The sequence below is a fragment of the Sus scrofa genome, chromosome 8 (genome assembly GCF_000003025.6).
Source record: "Sus scrofa isolate TJ Tabasco breed Duroc chromosome 8, Sscrofa11.1, whole genome shotgun sequence".
Classification (NCBI taxonomy): domain Eukaryota; kingdom Metazoa; phylum Chordata; class Mammalia; order Artiodactyla; family Suidae; genus Sus; species Sus scrofa.
Genome location: NC_010450.4, coordinates 121,341,988 through 121,353,280, shown reverse-complemented (window position 1 = coordinate 121,353,280; position 11,293 = coordinate 121,341,988). Strand labels below are relative to the sequence as shown.

Here is an 11,293-nt window from a genome sequence, read left to right as displayed (position 1 = left end):
GCATAGAGGACCTCTGAAGCTCCTTTCAACTCTGACATTTCATGATCACTGCAATTGTTTCCTAGATACTTAGTAAACAATGGAATGAGATAACACGAAAAAATATGGTTTGTATTGAATATCCAGAGGTTGTGTTACCATCTCCAGCACCGTACACTGTGAATGGAGGGGGGTGGTGTGAAAAGAAATACCGCAGGAGGGAGCGCGGACGCAAATCCCAACCCACCTCTTCATTGACAGTTCCCTGGCTTCCTTTTTTGTGAATGAGCAGTTGTTCTTGGGCCTTAGAACAGACACTATGAGCGAGAAAAAGAACTTTAAAAAGAGAATTACTTTCCTTTTCCAAGGAGCTGCCGGGTGGACCAAAACAGAGGAGCCAAGTGCCCTTTTCAACCGTCTGAGAGTGTGGGAGACGTTCAAGACCCTGGGATCCAGTCAGTAAGGGACTGGGGAGCTCTCTCTAGGCACAGAGAACGCGAGGCGTGAAGGCCTCTCCTAGTCGGCCGCCCCGGGCCTTCTCCGACACCACCAGGCGGGCGAGCTAGCCGGGGAAAGGACACGCGGACGCTGGGCTCCCTGAAGCTCTCCGGCGGCCCCCACGTGCACGCCGGCCTCCGGGAGGCGGGGGCCGCGGGCAGTGGGCGGGGCGAAGGCCGCGGGGCGGGGCGCCAGCTGCGCGCTGGGCGGGAGCGGGGCGCGCAGCGTGGTCTGGCGCTTCTCCTCCTCCCGCGCCCAGGCGGGGCGGGCTGAGCTCCTCCCCCGGCTCGGCCTCCCTCCCCTCCTCTGCCCTCCCTCCGCCCAGCCGTTTCTCCCTCCCCCTCCCCTTCTTCCTCCGTGAGGCGCTCCTCCAGCAGCCAGGCAGCATGGCGGCCGTGGAGACGCGTGTGTGCGAGACGGATGGTTGCAGCAGTGAGGCCAAGCTCCAGTGTCCCACCTGCATCAAGCTGGGCATCCAGGGCTCATACTTCTGCTCGCAGGTAGACACCCGCCCCCCCGAGGCGCCGCCGCCGCCACCGACCCCTTCCCCTCCCCGCCTGTCCTCGCGGCCGGTCGGGACACGCTCCTCCTCTTCCCCAGGCGGGCGCGCCGGCCGCGCTTCCTTCCCACCTCGTCTGCAGTGCCGCTGCCCCTTCTCGCCCCTGAGGAATCCCCGGCCCTTCGGACCCCGGCTGCGCAGGGCGCACGCGGGGGGGCGGGGGCGCGGTCGGCCGCGGCCACGTGGGCTGGGGGCGGAAGCTGACTTGCCCTGGGTACCCGGCAGTCTTAGGGCGCTGTGTTTCGGGGCCAGGTGTGCGGGCTCCGCAAGACAGATGGGGACGCCGCGGGAAGGGGGCAGCCCCAGCCGTGTGAGCCACCACAGCCCCAGCTCCTGGCAGGGCTCTGATCTTGGTCGCGGGGGGCTGCGGGGCGGGTAGTACCCCGGTCCCGACGGGATTGGGGGTCAGAAGACACCAGCTGGGCTTTGAGGAGTGAGTTGCTTGGGACCATGGAGTCGCAGAGAGGAGGAATCCTAGCTCCAGCCCCACCTCTGTTCCTAGGTTTTACTGCTGCGCACTGACACTTAAGCAACTTTGGGGTTGAGGAATGGAGAGAGTCTGTGTAATTCATTTTTTTCCTTTGGCATCCAAAATTATTAATTTACAAGACCGTAAACTAACAGGGTGAGTCCTTCTGTTTTACCCAGTTTCCCTCTGAGTGAAAAAGACAGTTCCATTAAGGGTTATGCTTTAAGGCCGTAGTGTATTTTAGTAAGTTTTGTGCAGTGGAGCAAAGCCAGCATTGAAAGGGGTCCGGACTGAAACGTGTGCTCGTGTTTATGTTTACTGAGGAGTGCTAGTATTGCGGGCACATTTTGACGCTTAGAGTATTGGCCCGGCAGCGTAGTTTGGCTTTTAGTTACAGACCAGGTTTCTTGAAGAGAGACACATGAATATTCAAGTACTAAATTGGTAGTGTTCTTGGGGGAGGAGAGCGTGAACAAAGAGTCCGAAAGTCTGGTCAAGGCCCTGCCCTTGCCGGTGACTGTAAGATCTTGAACTAATCAAGTTACTTAATCTTTCTGAGCTCCAATCCCACCACTGTACCGAGGGGAAGATGATACTTTTACTTACATAGTTCACAAGGTTGTTCTGAGGTACATATTACTCAGTGAATGTGAAATGCTGGTAAAACATTAATCGTTTATGTAGCACTGTATGAATAAATAAATAGAATAAAGACAAACATATAAACAATAAACAATGATATTATTTCAAATATAAAATGTAAACATAAGGTGTATGTAAAATTAACATGTAAATAAGATCCTTAAGGCCCAACACTTGTAGATAAGAGATCCTAGCTAAGTTGCACAGGTCTTGTTTTCAGATAGGACATGATCCTTGACCTTGTTAGTATCGTTTGGAAAAAGTTGCACATGAAGTGTTGCTCATTCTAAAAATAGCATTGGGACTACTCAACGTACTAAACTGGTCTGAGTCCTTTTGTTTCTTTAAAATAATTGTCAAATTCTATAATTTGTTGAGGTCAATGTGGGACCTGGACTTCAAACCACAACCAAAAAGACCCCTAGCAGCATGCTTTTGAAAATTGTGTACTGTCTGAATAGAATCATGTGGTTTACATTGTTTAAAGTTAGTTGGCATTTTGTAATGCTAAATGAATTAATAGGTACAGACACTTATGAAACCATGTTCATCAAGGAAAGGTGGGATTCTCTTAGGTATGGTATTATTCAGCAGAGGGAACGTTGGCTCATTGGGGTTTGTGGGAAAATGTCAACACACTTGTGAAAACATGCAAGGTGTCCTCAGTACTGTAGGATGGGAAGTATTTCATGTTGGATTCTGTAGGTACATTTTTGATACCATTGCTATACCTGTAGCCAAACACATCCTGACTGGCCGAATAGGATAATGTAGTTTACATTGTCTCTCTTTCTTCATTCCTCTTACTACCTCTTACAGTCAGTTTTTAAAAATTTTCCCCCGTTCAGGTATAGTTGTCTCTCAGTTCATTTTCCTACTGTAGTTTCCTACTTTGCAAATAAATGTCCACACACACAAAAACAAAGGAACAAAACCTTTTGTACAGAGGTTGTTTTTCCCCATGGCATAGCTCTGTCTGACTATGCATACACCCCAGTCGTAACGAATAGGTTATTTGTTTTTTTTTTAAGGGTCACACCTGTGGTATATGAAAGTTCCCAGGCTAGGGGTTGAATCAGAGCTCCAGCTGCCAGCCTCTGCCACAGCAATACCAGATCCTAGCCACATCAGGTTCATTACTGCTGAGCCACAGTGGGAACTCCCAGGGCACCTCTTCTGAGTCTACCTTTATTTTATTCTCTTGCCCTAACAGAGGCTGTATTTATACTCTTTCCTTCACTAGAATGTCCCCTGTCTTCTGAACTCACAGCTATTCCTTCAGTCCCAGCTTGAGACCTTGATCAATCACTAACTTTTCTTAAGCCAGTTTCCACATTTGTGATGAAACTAGGGCTTTTTCTTGCCACTTCATTAGCAGTGGTCTGTCTTTTCTCTCCTTGCTCCTCTGGTCTCCAGCCTGGCTGTCTGGACAGCTTGTCTTTGGGAACAAACTGTGAACAAAACTGCAAGAGTCATAACAGAAGTAAGCCTTTCCCAGTCATCCTTTCACACAACATTATTTCCTTTATAACGTTTTATATAATCTGTAATTATCTCATTTTTGTTCTTGTTTATCTGTCTTTCAATCAGAAAGGCGAGCATCAGAATAAGCTATCTTATTCACTGCCCTGATTTTATTTCTTAACACAATGCTCTGTATGCAATAGGTGGTCAATAAATGTGTGATTCAAAGTATTAAAAGAGTAGAGAGTAAGACTTCTGTACTTGAATCAGGACTCCATCACTCACTTGATGTGTGCTTTAGGCAAATAATCCCCCTCCCTTTTTTGGCCGTGCTTGCGCCATGGCATGGGGAAGTTCCTGGGCCAGGGATCAAACCCATAGCAGTGACAACACCAGATCCTTAACCACTAGGCTACCAGGGAACTCCATAACCTTTGGTTTTTGTTACAGCCTTTTAAAATAAGGGCTATGAATAGTACTAACCTCAGGAATGTGGTGAAGACTAAATACGAAGTATATGTAAAATCACTTAGCACAGCAGTATGTTTAATTAGTGTGAGCTCTCTTTATTATTATACTGTGTTTTAATGCTTAAGAGGATAGAAATATCTTTATATAAGATGCTTACTTTAAGAAAAATTTTGGCTGTTTGAGTAAATACGATTTTACTTGAAATTGAGCCTTCCTGGAATTCCTGATGTTTGGTGATATTTTTTTAAATAGATGTATCCATCTTATTCAATAGTAGTTTACTAGGTTTTTTTTTTTTTTAAGGGCCTCATCCATGGCATATGGAAGTTCCCAGGCAGGCTAGGGGTTAAATCAGAGCTATAGCTGCCAGCCTACACCACAGCTCATGGCAGTGCCGGATCCCTGACTGACAGAGCAACGCCAGGGATTGAACCCTCATCCTCACGGATAGTAGTCAGATTCGTTTTTGCTGCACCATAACAGGAACTCCACTAGTAGTTGACTAGTTTTAATAGTAGTTTAATAGTTTACTTGTAGTCCCTGGGAGTTTATAGGAGTTTTTCAAGGATGGAGGCTGTGCTGTCCTTATATTTGTATTTCTCTTCAGTGCCTTGTATGCACTAGGAACTCAGTTCATTAAATGAAAGAAAAAAGGTTCATGGGTCTGAGAATGAAAATGCAAAGCTTGATCCAGTCCTTAGTAAACACCCCAGGGGAGATGCTATCTTGTCTTTAATGGATCTGAGAATGACCTGAGTGATTTGCAACCCTTTATAAGGCATAAGAACTTAAAAGGTAGTATAGTGTAAGTGAAAGGAGACTGGTTTTGGAGTCTGACCTGGGTTTAAAGTATTTGCTACCATGTCCCTGGGTATGTTATCTCCTATTTGTAAGAGAGGGCCCATGGTACACCCTCCTCATGGCACTGAAGTGAAGGTGCGTAAATGCATGCAAAGTGCGCACACAATGTTCAGTAAATAGTTTTATTAAGCACATGGCCTTGTGCCTGATACCATAGTCATTTATGAGGAAGGTTTAAAAATGTTGATGAAGAAGTATCATTTGTTTATGAACATTTTTGAACAAATTCTTGCAATAGGTTCTTTCAGAAAAGCAGTGGCGATGTAAGGTGATTGATAAGGTCTTCCAGGAGAAGGTGAGTGGATGGGCATCTTATATGTTGGAGTTGGAAAGTGAGGAAGGAATTGCCCTTCCAACATGTAGCATCTTTGAAATGCAGCGACGATGCAGAGTGTTTCTGGAACTCATCTTCTTTGTCAGTGGAGGTGTTAGCATGTTATACTTCGTATTTCTAAGAATTTTCTTTAAAATTTTCCCATGACCTTACATAGTGCCTAGATATTGCTATAAAAATAAGTGTTTGGGTACAACTGTCTTAGGTACTTATAAGAATAAGATGAAGGTCTAGAGAGGCTGTGCTTTTTTTTTTTTTTCAAACAAAAATAGCTTTTATTTTAGCAGATCAGAAAATACAGGTGAAAAGTTACCCAGTGATAATTTCTGTGAGTTTTTTGATGGGTATTCTTACAAATATATTTATATATTCTTACATACATTTTTTGTGCATGTACTTGTGCATGTTTTTAATCAAACTAGTACCATAATATACATACTCCTAGGGCATTTGCCCACTTTTATGTCTTAACTAATATATTGGGAACACATGTAATTGCACATTTACATTATCCTCTGTAATGGCTGAAAAATATATATGATAGATATACTATCCTTTATTTACTCATGTATAATTGAATTTAAAATCTTTTCAATTTTTTATTTGCTGTTTAACTGCTCTTCAATAAATGTTCATGTGAAATTTAAATCATTTTGATTTACTTGGGAATATAGGATAATGGTAAACCTGGTACATAAACTAAGGATTGAACCATCCAAAGCTGCTAGTAGGTCTTATAGTGTAGAGTGTGGATATTGGTTTGAGAACCTTTTGGTGGTTAGTAAGAGATTTCCTTTTATTGACATGCTTGTATTATATAAAATGCTTATGTTGGAATTTGGTCATGGATTATACTAGTATTCCAGTAGAACTTGTAAAAAAATCAGTATCATTTGGTTGGTAGATAATCAAAAGTTGAAGTTTTTTTTGTTTTTTGTTTGTTTGTTTTTATCTTTTTAGGGCTCCACCCATGGCAAATGAAGGTTCCCAGGTCAGGGGTCGAATTGGAGCTGTAGCTGCTGGCCGACACCACAACCACAGCAACATAGGATATGAGCCACATCTGTGACCTACACCATAGCTCATGGCAATACTGGATCCTTAACCCACCAGGCAAGGCCAGGGATTGAACCTCCATCCTCATGGATACTAGTTGGGTTCATAAACCACTGAGCCACCACAGGAGCTCCAAGTTGAAGAAGTTTTTAACTCTCAGTTACTGTTTCAGAGATTGAGGGGCTCTTGCAAGTAGATGCAGTCTTATATAGTTCATATAGTTTGTGGTAGAAGTTGTAGTCACTTTTTTGGGGGGGAATGAGTTTGCTTTTGGCTTACTTACAGAATTTTTAGTTCAATCTTAGTAAATTTGATGGGGATGGCAGACACGTAAGTACATTACTAAATACATACCTTGCTCTAGACTTCAGGACAGAGAAAGCAGTAGCTTTAGCTCCTCCTGTGTTAATGAGCAATTGTCTTTGGTATTAATAGCAAATCCATTTAGTAGATATGATATAGGCAGTGATACTCTATAGAGCAACCATTTGGATTCTCTCCATATTAAAGTTTTAATGTAACCAAATATAAATGTAATTATTCTTTCTGCTTGATCCTGACCTTCTCTTGACCTCACAGTTTTAACATGAAGCATCGAATTATTCATGCTTGGGCAGGTAGTGGTCCTAACTCAACAATTGTACCTTTTTTTTTTTTTTTTTTTTTAATTAGAGCAGGACCCATGGCATATGGAGGTTCCTAGGCTAGGGGTCAAATTGGAGCTCTGGCTGCTGGCCTTCACCACAGCCATAGCAACGTGGAATCTGAGCCTCGTCTGTGACCTACACCACAGCTCAAGGCAATGCTGGTTCCTTAACCCACTGAGCGAGGCCTGGGATCGAACCTGTGTCCTCATGGATGCTAGTCAGATTCATTTCCACTGAGCCATGACAGGAACTCCTGAGTTCTTTGATTGATATCAGTCTTGGGTCTGGTTTTGAATAAAGAACAATTCAACACATCCTGTAAGCTAGGACCTGCCTTTCTCAGTGTGTGTGTTGAGCAGCTGGAGTTGAACTTGGGAGAGGGACTGTCTGAAATTTCCCCTCAATTATTCATTGCAAATGACTTTTCTCTGTGTGCACTGTTCCCAATAACAAAGTTGTGGAAACAATCTAAATATCCATGGATGGATGAATGAGTAAACAAAATGTGGTGTAAACATATAATGGAATACTCTTCTGTTTTAACGAAGAAGGGAGTTTTGCAGTGCTCCACGATATGGATGAACCTGTGGACCTTGTGTTGAGTGAAGTAAGCCAGTCACAGAAAGACAAATACTGCCTGATTTCACCTACATGAGGTACTTGATAGAGTCACATTCATAGACTCAAAGGGTGGAATGGAGATTGCTAGTGGTTGGGTAGAAAAGCTAAATGAGAAGTAACTAATCAGTAGGATAAGAGTGTTAGTCAAGTAAGATGCATAAGCTTTGGCAATCTGCCCTTCACCATTGTACCTAAGCGACAGTAAACTTATTGACGCTTAAGTTTGTTAACAGGGTAGATCTCATGGTAAAGTGTTCTTACCGTAGAAAAAGAAGTGCTCCCATGTTTTTGTCTCCAGTACCCTATCTATTTTATAGCAAAGTTCAGTGGGGACTTCTTCCTCTTATACCAGACTGTGCCATGTTTGCTGGAAAGCATTCCTAAAATCCCTGTTGGCTGGGATCTGCTAGTGTGGCATTTATCTGGGTCCTAGGCTCAGGCCTATAAAGAATGGTTAGGGTATAAGTGAAATTTTATGACTTTAGTATAATTTCCTTATCGTAAAATGGGAGGCGACAGAAACTTCTCCATTATGTGAACTTGTGTTTAATGATTCTGCCTTGATAAAAGGTGCAATAGGGCAGTCCTTTGCATCAAATTCTGAAGGTTACCTGCCTTGTCAGTCAAGCTATGAATGTAAATCATTTGGTAAAACACGTAAATGTAGGTGCCTTTAGGTTTTAGAAGTGGCATGGCTTTTTTTTCCCCCTCCAAATAGGGATTTATTTTCTTACTGGATTATTTCACTAATTGGTACTAGTGATGGATTTAACTATTTGAATAATGATAACTTTGCATTATTCACCATTAAACAAATGGAGAGAAAAATATAAATGCAGTCATTATGTGAGTAATTTAGTATTGCTTTTGTTTGTTTGTGTGCTTGTTTTCCCCAAGCCATGTACAAGTTCTCAGGGCAGAGATCAAACCTGAGCCACAACACTTTTGATGCCAAATCCTTAACAATTAGGTAGTTAGATACAAGAATGGAGCACCCAGTATTGCTTTTGAATCAAAGTTTTTAAGCGCCTTAAAGTCAGGATCTTTTTTTTTTTATTCAGTTTTTATTAAATGTTGACTAGAGTAAAAACTAATGGTATATCATCCATTGGATCAAAGAAACATGATTGATATATAGTAAATGGCTCAATACTTACCACCTAAATTATTAAAAAGAGCACTATTAGTTAAACTAATAAACAGCTCCTAAGTGTCTCTCACTCAAGAGGTATTCCCTGTTCTGAATTTTGCGTTTATTATTCATTTGCTTTTCCATATATTTGATTCCTTAGATAATGCTTTTTTTTTTTTTTTTTTTTTTTTTTTTTGTCTTTTCTAGGGCTGCACTCGTGGCATATGGAGGTTCCCAGGCCTAGGGGTCTAAATGGAGCTGTAGCCAACGGCCTACACCACAGCCAGAGCAATGCAGGATCTGAGCCGTGTCTTCGACCTACACCACAGCTCACCACAATGCCGGATCCTTAACCCACTGAGTGAGGCCAGGGATCGAACCCACAACCTCATGATTCCTAGTCGTTAACCACTGAGCCATGATGGGAACTCCGATAATGCATTGTTTAGTTTTGATGTTTTTGAAATTTTTATAAGTGAAATCACTATAAGAATTCTGCAGCTTGCTTTCTTTATTTAACATTCTGTTCTTGAGATTTATCCATTTACCTGTCACTCTAGTTCATTCATTTTCACTCCTGTGCGGTATTTCAGTGAATTAATATATCAATTCATTCCTTGTTGATGGAAATTTGGGTTCTAGGTTTTGCTGTTATAAATGGTGCCAGTTTAAACATTCTTGTGTCTTAACTCCTGGTGCCTGTGCAAGAGTTTCTCTTGAGTATGTACCTAGGAGAAAAATTCTTGAGTCATAGGATGTGCATTCAGCTCTGCTTTGATGATACCAAATTGTTTTTCAGTGTGATTGTGCTTATACGTGCATCATGAGAAAGTATATTGTTCCATATCCTAACTAGGACTTGGTATTAGAAGACATTTTGATTTTTGTCAGTCTGGTCTGTTCTGTTATGCATTACAGCATTTGTTGGGCTTTTTTCATATCTGTAAACCTGCAAAACTTTAACTGCCCTTAAGGGTTGTGGTTACTTATCTGGACAGGAAGTACTTTTGTGTGTGTGTTTTTAGGGCTGAACCCGCGGCACATGGAGGTTCCCAGGCTAGGGGTCCAATCAGAGCTGTAGCCGCGAGCGTACACCACAGCCACAGCAACACCAGATCTGAGCCACGTCTGTGACCTACACCACAACTCACAGCAACGCAGGATACTTAACCCACTGACCAAGGCCAGGGATTGAACCTGTGTCCTCATGGTTCCTAGTCACATTGGTTTCCAGTGAACCACAAAGGGAACTCCAAGAAGTACTTTAAAAAAGTTAAATAAGGAGTTCTCATCATGGTGCAGTGTTAACAAATCCGACTAGGAACCATGAGGATCCAGCATTGCCGTGAGCTGTGGTGTAGGTTGCAGACGATGCTCGGATCTGGCTTTGCCTTGGCTGTGGTGTAGGCCAGTAGCTGTAGCTCTGATTGGACCCCTAGCCTGGGAACTATGCTACAGGCGTGGCCCTTAAAAAAAAAAAAAAAAAGTTAAGCGAGGAGTTCCCCTCGTGGCTCAGAGGAAACAAAACGACTAGTATCCATGAGGATGTGGGTTCGATCCCTGGCCTGGCTCAGTGGGTTAAGAATCTGGTGCTGCCAAGATTGAGTCACAGACGCAGCTCAGATCAGGCATTTCTGTTGCTGAGGCATAGGCCGGCAGCTGCAGCTCTGATTTGACCCCTAGCCTGCGAACTTCCATATGTGCAGTTGAGGCCCTGAAAAAAAAAAAAAAAAAGATGACAAGGTACGAAGTGAAAGTTATAGACAAGGAATTTTTTTCCTTAATTATTTTGTGGCTTTCACTGGCCTTTTAGTGTGGAAAATTTCAAACATAAAGTTTAAAGAAGAATCTTTTTTTTATTTGCTTTTTAGGGCTGCACCCTTGGCATATGGAGGTTCCCAGGCTAGGAGTTGAATCAGAGCTGTAGCTGCCAGCCTACACCACAGCCATAACAATGCAGGATTGGAGTCGTGTCTGCAACCTACACCACAGCTCACAGCAACGCTGGATCCATAACCCCCTGAGCAAGGCCAGGGATTGAACCCGAAACCTCATGGTTCCTATTTGGATTCGTTTCTGCTGTGCCACCATGGGAACTCCCAAAGAAGAATCTTATAATTAATTGCAGTATATCCATCACCTAAATATTTTGCTAATGGTTTATTTATGTGTCTTTGTGTTTGTATTGCATTTGTATATGTATTTGTTGAGACATTTGAGAATAAGTCACAGACCTTATGACACCACACCAATTAAATGTTCAGCATGCATCTTCTAACGACAAGAATATTCTTTCTTAACTTACATTCCCATGATTACATGTAAGACTATTGACAGGAATCCCCTATTATCACCTAATAGTCAATATTCAAACTTCTCAGTTATCTCCTAAGCATCTTCAGCAGTTGTGTTTTTTTGTTATTTTTTGGGAATCAAGATCTTATCAAGCAGCATTTGATTATCGTGTTTGTTAGTTTTTTTTTTTTTTTTTTAACCTTGGAACAGTCCTTTTATGTTTATTTTCATTACACTGACATTTTGAAGAGACTGGTCAGTTGTC

General features: G+C 42.6%; 1 protein-coding gene across 1 annotated transcript in view; it reads left to right on the top strand.

Moving 5' to 3' along the window:
• METAP1 (methionyl aminopeptidase 1) overlaps positions 669-11,293 on the top strand; it is a 66,820-nt gene continuing 56,195 nt past the window's right edge. Inside the window, exon 1 of the mRNA XM_003129313.5 lies at positions 669-977. Coding sequence (XP_003129361.1) covers positions 864-977 — 114 coding nt within the window. The 5' untranslated portion in view covers positions 669-863. The remainder of the gene's footprint in view (positions 978-11,293) is intronic.